Here is a 13,431-nt window from a genome sequence, read left to right on the forward strand (position 1 = left end):
TATGTTGGAAAGGCACATTTTATTTGACTAGAATTTCCAGGGTTAAGGCATAGCAATCTGTGTTTTATGCACACACATACACACGAGAGAGAGAGAGAGAGAGAGAGAGAGAACCAAGGTCAAGTAGATTGTGACCCTTCTAACACTTCCATTTGACCTCTGCAGTCACCCTGCTCCAATTCACAGAACAGAAAAACCAATGCTGTAGGAATTGTTTGACCTGTGCAAGGTGACATTCCTTGGCAACCACAGAGCCAGCATACAATTTCCAGTCTCCTTATGTTCTGGTCAGCGCCACTTTCCTTGTGTAGTTTTAAGCATCGCTTTTGTGGTCTTTAAAAGACAGCATTTCATAGTGTAGCCCAAACTGAATTCAAACTCATGGTCCTCCTGCCTCAGTATCCCAAGAGCCAGGATTATGAGTGCACTACCATGCTTAGCTGCTGTCATAACTTTGTAGGTAATTGCTGTCATCGTGTACTGCCCAAGTCAGTCTTTTATTCTGAAAGACAAGAGCAGTTAAGTTATGAAACGGAGAGTCTGCCCGACACGTGACAGTCAGTTCATGCAGGGGTGTACTAGTCAGGTTTGGATTGGAAAAAAAAATAGATTCAGCTGGGCATTGATTCAATTCCCTCAGCACCTTCAATCTGATAGATCCAGGATGAGTAGGAGGGAGTGTTGCTGAGCCAAAGCCAAACCCGATGCTCTCCAAGGAAAGCGAGGCACTGGTCCCTGGGTATCAATTCTTACTTCCTTCTGCCAGTGTGCTGCCTGTCTCCGGGGACCTCAGGGCTAGGGGCTTGCTCTTTCTCTGAACTGTAGGATAAGGTCTTGGATGCTACAGATTTCTCAGGTAGGGGTGAGGTGAGGAAACTTGGAGATCATGGGGATACTGTAGGTAGAACCAACTAAAACATTCTCGCCATAAGGTCTTAGATGCTGGAAAGAGACGGTGTCCAACTCCTGGGCCTAGAAAACTGTTTGTAGGACTTTCCCCAGAGATGATCAGCTTATCTAAACAGCTACAAGGTGTGACCTTTTTCTCGGGAATGACTGTCCGGCTTTCCAGAAAGCCTCCAATTTCTTCCCTAATTCTTCTGTGTCTGTGTCTCCCCTCCCACTTTATACACTAACCTGACAGTGTCAGCCCCAGAGAGCTCTTGCCTTGACACTTTTGTAACCTACCTCAAGCTTCCTGGCTCAGACCCGCAACGTCTCACATATGTAGACAAGGCCAGTGAAAGGCCTCTGCCCCCAAGCCCTCCCTACAAAGTTCCTCCAAGTCATAATGAGTTCCATGGCCACCTCCTGTGACACTCCTGTCCTTACCATTCTGTGAGGTAGAACAGCCCTGAGCTGCGGGATAATTCCCTGATGGCCCCTTCCATTCTGTTTCCCTGAACCTTCACTATTGTTCCCTCTCTGGGTGCAAAGCTCCACCTCCTCCTGAGTTGGGACCAAGCTTCCCCAGGTCTACAAGAGGCTAACACTTCCTGAAACTATCTTTACCTAGTGCTTTGGTGCCTTTCTATTACTGCAATAGAACACCACGACCAAGGCAACTTACACAAGGAAGGGTTCATTTTAGGTGTACAATTCCAGAGGGCTAGTGACCATACTAACAAGGACGGCAAGGCTGCAGACTGCAAACATGGTGCCTGGAACAGCAGCTGAAAGCTCACATCTCAAACTGAAAACAGGAAGCAGAGTGAACTTGACAGTGCACAAGTCTTTAACCTCTCAGAACCAGACCCCAGTGATAGACCTCTTCCAGCAAGGCCACACCTCCTCAGCCTACACAAATAGGTATACCAACTGGGGACCAAGCATTCAAATGCCTGAGAACATAGGAGACATGTCACCCACCCTGTCTGCCTTCAGATGAATGGTTATGCGTCACTAAAGCCTTACTTCCCCCAACTGAAATGTGCCGACCATCGGGGTCCTCCCTCTTAAAGTGACAGGAAGGATTAAATGAGATGCAGCCGTCTCCAGGTCAGGCACAGTTGGTTCCAGGACCCACTTAAGATGCCAAACAGCACCATGCTTATATAGAATGGCGTAATGGTTGCATGTAACCTGTACACATCTGTCTTTCTCTCCACTTTGACTCATCTACAGAGAGTTAGGTAAATACCTCATATGATACAAATATTATGAAAACACTTGTTATGCTGTATTGTTTAGGCAAGGACAACAAGGAGAATAAGTATGTGCTTGTTCAGTACAAGGTTGGCTTTTCTTATTTTGTTTTTTAACACAGGCACGCATGATCCAAGTTGTGCCTCAGATTCACTTTTCTTTGAACTCCTGCTTCCCATGGTTCGAATTCCATGTGTGCGTTAGCATGCTTTGCTACACAAATGCAACTTCATCACGTTGTTGGCTCAATGCTGGGGATGGAAGCCACGGTCTTGCCTGTGCCGAGCAAGCCCCCTGCCACTGGACTACATTCTCAGCTCTGCAAATGCAATATTTTGCAATACTTCTTAGCTATGAATGTGGGGCCTGCAGGGAGTAAGGTCAGCCACTTTGATGCAGTTGACGCTCAGCACAAGGCCTGGCATCCTTTGAAAGTGAGCTGCTGTTACTGCTAATTCAAGGGCACCGCTCGCTGTGGGCTGATCTTGGTGGGGTTAAAAGGGCATTCTCCTAGACCAACTGAGTTTAGTAGCACGTGCTTTTGTGTTAAGTCATGGGAAAAGGGATTCAGGAACTAGATGACTCCCAGAGCAGGTTCCTCGCTGTAACCAGCACCGCTGGTAGGCAGTGTCGACAGGAAACAAAGTGGAATCTACAACAAAGCACGGAAAACAACCTACTTGGCTACAACCCAGTCAATCAACCAGTCGGTTGGCTCCCATTTAACTAGTGTCCAGCCCAACTAGTCAGCAAGCCGTAGGCAACCATTTAAACTCAGTTGCTATGATTAAATGTTGTTTGATTGGTCTTTGGGCGTCCAGTCTAAGACTGCCTACAAAATGCACAGATCTTCAGTATCACATGGGTTCCTGACTCCCAAACTCAGGCCATCAGGTCTGCATTGCAGGGGCTTTTACCAACTGAGCCATCTCTGAGATCCTAAGATTTACTTTACATAGGCAGGTGTGTGCTGGAATTAGAAAAGAGGACATGAGGGGAAAACAGAGATCTGGGAGAGGGGAGGATAAGAAAATACTTGTGAGGTGGAAGCAGACAAGACTGGGCTGAGGGAGGGGAGGAGACCAGCAGGAAGACAGAGAGGACTGGGGAGGGAAGTGGGGGAGGACCGGTAAGAATCACATGTGCATGGCATAATAATGGAGCTCATTTCTTGAACTAATTTCTTGTGAGCTGAGAGCTCAGGAAAGGAGGAAGTAAGTGCTGAAGCCACTCAATGAGTACCTACCGCCTGCAGACGCAGTGCTAAATGTTCTTGTTCAGTTGACTTAGTTTTTCCCGAGCCGTTTGAGGGTCACAGCAAAACGGAGCTGAAAGTACACAGATTCCCTAGCTCTGGCTTCTGCCTGCAGGCGTGCAGCCTCCTCCACTCCGAGCATCCCCACCGCCATGACACGCTTATCATGGTCGTTGAACTACATTGACCTTAGTTCCATTTCCTGGGAGAGTGGCAGGGGTAGGGGTGACCCCACTCGGCAGTTAGCATTGCCTGGCCAGCCCTGCAGGACTTTGCCGCTTGGTACGAAGGACCTGAGAACGTCCCTCTATGACTGGACGGCTAGTGAGATCATTGATTCAGAAGCAGAGGGAGGCAGAACTCAGAGTACAGCTGAGTAATACCTCTTCTGTTCAATTTCACAGCGGGCATTCCTGAGCCCAAAGCTTCGAATCTGTGTGGGAACCGAGCATATGGAAAATCATTGGTAAGTAAAGGAAGTCAGACTCGTTGTATCTCCTGTGCCTGAGACGTCTTGAAATGTCTTTCCGGTACCAGAATGGGAGCTGCTGTCCTTTGCTCTGGGCTGAGAATCCTTAGGTAAGCAGCCCTGTGGTTCTTTGCTCTTGGAACTAGCCATTGACGCCACTCTGTGAACTTAGGACACACCACTGGCTGCTTCTCTTTCTCAACAGGAACTCAGTTCACATGCAAACAGAAACTGTGACTTGCTAGCATCTCATGCTTGCGGGAGAACTCTGAGGTCTGGCCAGGCAGCAATGCCTGACTAATTCCCAGGTGCAGCTCTGGGCTGACGTCATGTAAAGTTCTCCCGCATTCAGAGGGGCTCCAGCACCATGCGAGCACAGAACACCAGCGACTCCGTCAGCCTGGCTGATAGCACTTACCACAGACTAGGGCACTGAAACATGGTACACTTTAGAGACCGGGGAGTCCAAGATCCAGGACACAGCAGACTGGCTGTCTGGGGAGGGCTTTCTTGCCTTATAGTTGCATGTGTTAGCGCTAAGTGTTTTCTGTGCACACAACAGAGGCATTGCTGAACTCTCTGTCTTCTTCTGAGGGCACTAATGTTATCACAGATGTTCCATATCATCATCTGCCCGGAGGCTCCACGCTACACACCACCACACTAGGGGGAAGGGGGGGGGCCTTAGCAGATGAGTTTTGAGTCATGTACAGACTTTCAGTCTATAACAACCAGTCATTTGAGGGCAGGGTGCGTCTCAGAGCACCCTTGTAGGCCAGGTTCACTGGGATTTGAGGACTGAGGTGTAGAGCGGTAGCTTGTGTGGAGGGAGCAAATGAACCGTGATTCAGGCTTAGCGTCTTCAAGTGTAGGATCTAGGGTACAAGTCGCCTACATAGATGAGTCTGGACTGGGCCCAGATGGGTCAGCTTTGGTCTTCCTTCCTCACTCTGTCAGGACCTGTGGGCTGTCTCAGCAAGCACGTGACTGTGAGCAAGGATATTTGCCCACCCTGAAGTTGAACAGTTTGTCTTCCTTCCTTCATTTATTTATTTGTTTATTTATTTATTTATTTTTGAGACAGGGTTTCTCTATAGCTTTGGAGCCTGTCCTGGAACTAACTCTTGTAGAGCAGGCTGGCCTTGAACTCTTAGAGATCCGTCTGCCTCTGCCTCCCAAGTGCTGGGATTAAAGGCATGCACTGTTTGTCCTTTCTTAAAGAGGGCTTAGGGGCATGTCCCCAGATCTATCTCCTCTTCTCCTTTGTAGTCTTCTAGGGTTAAGTGTGGGGTTCTCTCTCAGTTAACAGAGTCAGGGGTGAGTGGAGGGGAGATCATCTCAGACATCCTAGGCCCTTATAGTAGCTACTATTCAACATGACAACTCCAAGAGATGCCAGAGCTAACTGGGCCAGCCCCTCATCCTGTGGAACAAACTGGACAGAGATGGATATTTATGCTCTGGGCAGGAGATCCAATCCGAGAGCTTCAGCAAGGTCCCTGTATTGGAAGAACAAAGGGTAGGGAGGAGAGAAACTGCGGTCAAGGAAGAGTCCTCTTTCCAACCTCGTGCTCAGCAAACAGGGTGGCTAGGCAGCTGGCAGAGGGAAGGAAGACAGGTTTGACCGTGCCGAAAACGGTCAAGGTTAAGGAGAAAAGAATGTCTAGTAGCCTGGAATTCCCGCTCCCAGGCCTCCAGGTTGACTTAGATGCTGCCCTTGGCAGATCCGCAGCTGTAGCAAGGGACCAGCGACAGCTGGGATAGTGGCAGGTGGTGCTGAGGATGAGGAGGCAGGGCAGCATTCCCTGGGCCTGAAAGGAGTGCAGCTGTGCCCCAACCCTCGTCGGATGCTCACGCATGATGCAGGAGAGAGACCCAGAGCCTGCCATCTAAGCCGGATTCAGGGCCCACATGGATGAGAGGTGACTAAGGATATAGGGGGAGGGGTGGGAATGAGGCTCACGTCAGCTCACGGTAGCTGAACATCCTCATGATGCAGGACAGGGAGGAACAGCTAGGGGGCGCCACAAGCTGGCACAGTAACTCTGCCCTCAGCCTGCCCAGCCCCAGCAGAGAGGTGGTAAATATTGGTGTCCTTGACCTGGAATTTTTCCAGAGGCTTCAGCAAACGCGGCGACTTGACACTTTGTTGAGATCTGGGACAGAGAACAAAGCAAAGTGTGTGTCCATTGATGGGGCAACCCCTGGACTTAGCCCCATGAGGTGATGAGGTCATCAGCTGATTGTCAGTTCAGGGCAGGGCCTTTGGCAGGGCTGGCAAGGGCTCAGTCTCAGGGTCTCCCTCACTGGTCACGCAGTCAGTCTCTCCGGGGACCAGGGTGGTAACTAGAGAACCACAGGGAAAAGACAAAGTGAGAAAGAACAATTTGTCACATAGTTTCTACAGTGCTGGGGTGGGGGTGGGGGGGCGGCACTGAGGTAGAGAAAGATGAACACCGCCAGCAACCTCAGGGAGGACCTGGTGGAAGTGTACTGATAGAACCGAGGCCCTGATCCAGAGCCGCAGGCAGGAAGACATGCGGAGCTGTGGGCCAACAGGAGACACGGCAGGGAGCCTGCTAAGTGTGGCCCTGGATCCTGCTGACTCACAGTCTCAAAGGCCAAGCTGCAAGTCAGCCTTGCAAGGCCTCAAAGAGCAGGATGTGGAGTTGGCCTGAGTCTCTCTTGCTGAGGGGTTGAGATGGGGACTCCTGAGGGTTCTAGAGCCCAAGTGGGACATGGAGAGTGTAGCCCCGGGCACAAACGGAGCATGGAGACAGTCCTTTGAAAGGGACTGAAACGGGAGGGCTGGTGCTGGTGTGCGCAGCATGGTCGAAGAAAGACCCTGCAGAACTGATGATCAGACACCAGCAGAGGAGGTGGGAGGGTGGGGGACAGTTCCCTTGGAAGACTGAATGGCTCTCTCTCACATCTCTAGGCCAGTGGTTCTTAAAGTAGAGTCCCAGAACCAACAGTTTCACAGACCTTGTTCAATTCAGCAACTCAGGCAGTGTCCTGCTAAATCAGACACTGTATGGTTTCAGCACTACCTTTAGAAGCTCTCCAGCATGTCTGATGCTGTTGCCCAGGTTGGGGATGCTACCTTCAGACAGCCCTCTTACAAAGGGCTCCAATACGGGCCAGAGTGGAAATGTGGCACCATCCTCAATCCTTTCCCCACTTCCTTAAAACACAGATTTCTCCGGTGGCCCGGATCTCCATGAAAGCTCCAGCTGTGGTAGAAGTGACCGCCAAGGGCTCCGAAAAAGGAGCTGTTCTGGGAAGAGGGTAAGTATTGTGCCTCCCAGCCATGCGGCCTGCACGGCTCGCCACCCGTCCCGGTCACGTGGGAGGGGGACAGGTGGCCAACATTTCTCACACCTAATGCACCCAAGAAACCCCTGCCTGTTGTAAATTACCTTGGAATGCGGCCTGCAATCATGAGTCCAGCTACAGACGCATCAACTAGGATCAGGCGAGAGGACATTTCGTGGCTTCCGCTTCATTAGCACTGCTTGCAGGACTTTGTTTAATTAGATGAGTAGAATCAGGGCCCATATCCAGAACCTCCATAGATGTGTCAGAAATGCCTTATGCGTTCTCTTAGGGACTCTCACCCACAGGTACAGAAATGGCTCACGTGGTTTCCAGGCAGAGAACGCAGCTCTGTGGCCCAGCATCTGCGGCCCAGGTCCAGTATCTGCCTAGCCTGCAGAAGGTCCTGGCTCTCACCTCCAGCGCTGCTGCAAAAACAAAACAAACAAAAACACAAAGTCCAGGTTTTAAAACAAACTGTAGCCATGGCCCCTCTTCATTCCACCTGATAGAATCAGCCCACCGTGCCCCAACGGCCTTCCGTGTAGAAAGACAGCCAGAGCAAGCAGCTCAGCGTGGACTTTGATGCCTCAGTAACTGCCTTCCACCTGTAGGTTATGGCAAGGGCTCGAGGGGACAATGAAAAATGAAGGCTTATGACTCAGCTCTGCTTTCTAGCCTGGCGCTGGTACTCACTCTGACTTCAAGCATATTATTCTCCTCTGTTTAAACACAGAGCGGCCAGGTAGATGGCTGAGCAATGAAGGGTACGCACTGCTCCTGTAGAAGACCTAAGTTTGATTACCAGCACCCAGGCCAGACTGCTCATAACCCTCTGGGAGTTCAGCTCCAAGGGTATCCAATGACTCTGGCCTCCAAGGGCATCTCCACACAAGTGTCCACAGAGACCCATACGAACATGCACACATACAATTAAAACAATAGAATAAGTCCTAAAACATTGCACATTGGACTTCTAGTACTCACTAGAAGATATAAAGTCAAGCAAACAATAACTAGACTACTACATCCACAGCTCCAAATGGCAAGGGGGAGGGTGGAAGGGGAGAAGGGAGGAAGGAAGGGGAGTAGGGAAAATATATAGCCCAGTAAAAACAAAAATAAAAATAAAAAAACCATAGTTGTGTATGGTGCTGCATGCCTATAACCCTGGTACTTGAGAGGTAGGGACAAAGGGCCAAGTGTTTGAAGCCAGCTTGAGGTGCTTAGTGGGACCTTGTCTACAACCAAAAATCCATATTCACAAGCAAGAGAAAAGTGGCTGTCATAGAGATTAGGTGAAATCACATGTAGGGCCAGGTGTGATGATGCACACCTATAATCCCAGCATCAGGAGGCAGTGGCAAAGAGTTCAAGACCATGTCTGCAGTGTTTCAAAATACACACACACAAAGGAAAGAAAGAAGAAAGAGAGAGAGAACAGCCTACATGGTGGTGCACACCTATGATTTCAGCTCTAGGGAGACAGAAGGAGGAGGACCAGAACTTCAAGGTCATCTTGGCAACCATAATAAGTTTAAGATCAACCTGGAATACATGACGTGTTGTCTAAAAGGAAACAGGTATAGATCATGTAGAAAGAATGTTTAGTTGGGGTTTCCTTGGCTATGATGAAACACCATCATCAAAAGCAACTTGGAGCGGAAAGAGTTTGTTTGGCTTATGACTCCACATTGCAGGACAGAGCCTCAAGCAGGGCTGAAGCCTAGAGGCAGGAGCTGATGCAGAGGCTGGAGGGGTGCTGCTTGCTGTCTTGCTCAGCCTAGCTTGCTCAACCGGCTTTCTTATAGCACCCGGGACCACGAGCCCAGGGATGGCACCACCCACAGTGGGCTGGGTCCTCCCCCATTCATCCCTAAATAAGAAAAATGCACCACAGTCAGATCTTACAGAGTCAATAGTCTCAATCAAGATTCCCTCCTCTCTGACGGTTCTGGCTTGTGTCAAGCTGACATAAAACTAGCCAGCACAGAGAGCCTGAGTCAAACTGCGAACATCTAATGTCAAGTTCTAAGTGACTGGGAAGCAGTACTTTGGTGAGGTGCTCAGCACACACACGAAGGGACACAGGCTAAAACAACATATCAAAGGTTAGCAAGGTAACTAAGAGGCTAAGACCACTGGCTGCTCTTCTAGAGGCCCTGAGTTCAATTCCCAGCAACCACATGGTGGCTCACAACCATCTATAATGAGATCTAGTGCCCTCTTCAGACTTGCAGGCACGCAGGCAGGCATAACACTCTATACAGAATAAATAAATAAATCTTAAGGAAACAACATAATCCATTTTCTTTTGTTCATTACAAAATACCGCAGACTGGTACATTATGAAGAATAGAGAGTAATTTGGGTGTGATCCAGTGCCGAGGGACTATACTCAAAGATGGGCTCTCTGTGGACAGAGCCCAGAGATCGTACAGGACATTTGCACAATTAAAGATGGAAAAACACTGGAGAGATATATTCAGACAGGCTTTTATGGCAGACCCACTTTTGAGATAACCTATTACCCACATATCAGTTAATCCATTCATGATGCAAACTATAATCTAAAAGACCCTAGTCTGGTCTTACGTCTTTTTATCTTGGGTGCTAAGACTAGAACCCAGGCTTGCACATGTGTGGCTAACACTCCGCCACTGACTGTAGCTGCCGCCCTTATTTGATTTTAGGCAGGGTCTTAGTGCCTGGTCCAGACTAGCTTAGAACTTGAGATCCCCTGCTTCTGCCTTCCACGTGCTGAGAACACAAGGGTGATCTCTGGTCCTATCTCTTAATATCTTAAAACGGAGATAAGGTTTCAAGGCAAGCTGTAGAAAAACAACCACGATCAAACCATAACAAATATTACATAAAGGAAATAAAGCCGTGGGAGTCATGGGAGTTAGAGTGGGACCCCCACGGGATGGAGCATTTCTGTATGTCAGAATTCCCCTGGAAAAATTGAAAAAAAAAAAAACAAGGTTTGTGCCTTTTGATGCACTGAAATTTAACTGGGTTTGTATGTTTAACCCATTTGGCTTGGATTTCATTTTTTACAAACTTTTCTGAGGGACAGTAGCTGTTGTAGACTGCTCAACTAGATCAGGAAGACCGCACCATGCCTTGACAGAAGTCAAATTTCTAGTCCACAGTGCTTCTCTAAAGCCCGCCACCCCATCCCTCAGCTCACTTGCCCATCTCTATGCTGGAGACCAAATCCAGACCTGAGACAAGCTGGGCAAGGACTCTCCTGCGTCTGCTCTGCTCCCCTGGGCTACCACCAGTCCTCAGTTAGTCTCGCTGGTTAGGCAAGCAAGACTCAGAACAAGAGGGCAGGACCCCAGACCCCATGAACCACTGTGTTCACAGTCACCTCTTCTTGCTCCATTAGAGAGCCGCCCCCAGGGGACATTCCTGTGGGTGTTCTACAGTGACCCTCCAGCTATGCAGATCACGGAATGGAGAAGGAGAGGAGAAGTCCGGCTGGACACTCTTCTCAGGGTTACAAATTAACTCTGGCTCAGTGCACTGCGCACCGTCCTCACTCTATCCCCACCCTACTCTGGTATTTGTGTAGATCCAGACAACTCAAGAAGATAGCAGAAGAGTACCCAACCCTTCCCCAGGGAGCCGAAGCCTCCCTGCCACTAACAGGCAGTGCTTCCTGCGGTGTCCCTGGCATCCTACGGAAAATGTGGACCAGGCAGAAGAGGAAGTCTGAATATGTGGGAGCCACCAACAGCGCCTTTGAAGCCGACTAAAGGCGCCTTACATTGGCCAAGGGTCACAGAAGGAGAGAAGACTTGAGGATTGGGACTGAGCCACCCTCCCCTCTGCTAGTCCAAAACATCACCCTCCTCACGCTCTGGTATGGGACATGAAAAGTAACGAAAGTAACGTCCTGGGAAGGCAGGAAAGCCCTTCCCCAAAACTGCTGAAGTCGTTGGTTTAAAGTCTTGTTGCAAGATTATAAAGGCTGTGCCCCTATCTTTAGAGGAACCATACCAAAAGCAAACCTTCGTGGCCCATTTGAAAGCCCTCCAAGGAAACCAGAAGGGAGTTGCTCTATCTCCTTTGCGAGTTATTTCTGGTGTAAATGTAAAAGCTTGGTTCTAAGGTACTCCTAACACAACGGTCCTTACTTTCTCCATTTCATGCTTACTTTGCCTTGATGAGATACGGAGCACCTTGTCTTTGCTTTGTTCTAATATCTACCTAACAGCATCATCTCTGCTTTGCTAACCATGGACATGGCGGCATGCGTTATCTCCCGTGCGGTTTTTCTATAGAAAAGCACTTATAACTTCCGTGTTAATGTTAGGGTCTTGTAGTTTGTGAAGTGGCGCAATTGACGAGCTTTGTGCGGTGCTGTCAACCCCGGGAGCGTTTTCTCGTTTGCTAACTCTACCATCGTGAAACCACTGATAAGAAAACACGGTTGTTCCCAGCTTACAGATGGGGAGACTGGGGTCTCTGGGTGTCATGTGACTGGACAACAGGGTGTAGAACTGTCACCAGGTCTTAGCTTCTCTCTAATAACTGATTTATTAAAAAAGTAGTTTTTAAGTGGAGAGAAGAATCTGAAAAAGGTTCTAAACTAAAAAGTGATTTGAATGACACACATCATTATGCATCAGTATGATGGGTGTGGTAGCAGAGGAGGGGATCCCAGTTTCCCAAGAGGGTCAGGCAGGAGGATTGAACGTTTGAAACACGCCTGGACAGCTTAGCAAGACCCTGTCTCAAAAACCACACACACACACACACACACACACACACACACACACACACAGAGAGAGAGAGAGAGAGAGAGAGAGAGAGAGAGAGAGAGAGAGAGAGACAGATTAGATGAAACCAGAAGAAATTGCCATTTTGTAGGTTGAAAACAACTGAAAATCTATTTCCTGGGACTCAAACTAACATTCACTATCATATACCATGATCATATAAGAAACAATGGTAACCATAGCGGTCCCTTGTTAAATGCCTAACCACCCTGTGCCAGGCACAGTGCCAAACCTCTCACATGAAGTGCTCTATTCTTTCTAACAACTATTAGGTGAACTTACCCACTGTAGAAGAAGTTATTAGCTCAAAAAGGTTAAATGATTAGTTCAGAGTCACCTAACTCCAATGCCCTTGTTACACCTGCTCCTTCACACACACACAGAAGGGGTCAGGGAACAACTGAGATCAGCAAAGAATCTCCATCTCAACAGGCAGGCAGAGGCTGCCTGGAGGCAGTGTGGAGACCTGAGATCTTAGAGTGCCCAAACTGACGAGTGCTGTCTGTGGAGTGGTTGGGAACACAGACCTTCCGCATTTCCTATCTTTGGCTTGAATTCTGCCCCAGAAGTCTTATTTCCTAATTGAAGAGGTCTAAATTAATCCAATCCTCTTAAGGAAGGCAGTAACGCTGTGGTGAAACTGACCCTACGGTTGTGCTGAGAATCACCGTGTCTCGAAGCTGGAAGGGTTGGGTCTCAGACTTCCTCCTTCCTGGTGTTCTGTGGCCTCTGCTCTCCTGTTTCTGACCCTCTAGGTGAACTGGACAAAGGCAGGTGTAAGTCAAAACACAGACTTCCAGGCTCTCACCCTGCTGTCTCCTGCTCTACACCTCCGCCTCTGCCTCTCACCAGCCGACCCTCATATCCAAACACAGTCTGGAAATTTGGACTTCAAGTGCTTCGTCACTAGGGGGCCATTCCCCGTGGGCTATCCAGTGTTATACACCATAGTAAGTTGGAATCCAGAACAAAGTTAGGGAACAAACAGGTCACAGAGTCTCCAACGATACCTTACCTGTGTGTGTGGCACCTGCAGGTTTATGTATAGACTAGGACTCATTTATTTATCTTTAATTTAAATGTTTCATGGTGAAGAGTTTACCTTGTGTAGAACATTTCAAATCAAATGGCCAATTCAAATCAAAATAAAGTTTGCCTTGTTCGTGACATCAATAAACCACGTGAAGAATGTGTCTGAGGCTCGCTCATTCAATGAGAGAAGATTTGCACGATGGGAAAAAACTATGCAGTTGGGCTTCACCGTTCCTTGAAATAAGAGGGAACTGTGCACCCAGCATGTTCTTTCCATCCTGAGACAATATCTGGGTCTGATATTATAGGCCCTGCCCACCAGGGTACCAGTGACCACCCCTGGCCTGTTGACTTCTCCCCTGGCCTAGAAAGATGCACGCTTCCTCCTCAGTGTGCACCTCATGCTTCTGGCCAGAGATGGCCTC

At 48.8% G+C, this 13,431-nt stretch overlaps 1 protein-coding gene and 1 long non-coding RNA gene across 3 annotated transcripts in view; one reads left to right on the forward strand and one right to left on the reverse strand.

The window, feature by feature from the left end:
- On the reverse strand, positions 1-10,638 carry LOC148119589 (uncharacterized). 2 transcript variants are annotated; one of them, XR_015735132.1, is made up of 4 exons: positions 10,378-10,638; positions 7,289-7,612; positions 3,392-6,215; positions 1-502 (listed from the first exon to the last, which is right to left on the reverse strand). It is a non-coding gene; the product is annotated as an uncharacterized LOC148119589 (long non-coding RNA). The 2 variants fall into 2 exon arrangements; XR_015735131.1 differs by having other exon boundaries at positions 1-6,215.
- The window catches only part of Vxn (vexin), a 29,203-nt gene extending 16,036 nt beyond the window's left edge, over positions 1-13,167 (forward strand). Inside the window, exons 4-6 of the mRNA XM_087897225.1 lie at positions 3,805-3,866; positions 7,066-7,157; positions 10,765-13,167. Of these exons, the coding sequence (XP_087753351.1) occupies positions 3,805-3,866; positions 7,066-7,157; positions 10,765-10,948 (338 nt within the window). The 3' untranslated portion in view covers positions 10,949-13,167. The remainder of the gene's footprint in view (positions 1-3,804; positions 3,867-7,065; positions 7,158-10,764) is intronic.
- The last annotated feature ends 264 nt before the right edge of the window (positions 13,168-13,431 follow it).

The sequence above is a fragment of the Myodes glareolus genome, chromosome 16 (genome assembly GCF_982192425.1).
Source record: "Myodes glareolus chromosome 16, mMyoGla1.1, whole genome shotgun sequence".
Taxonomy (NCBI): domain Eukaryota; kingdom Metazoa; phylum Chordata; class Mammalia; order Rodentia; family Cricetidae; genus Myodes; species Myodes glareolus.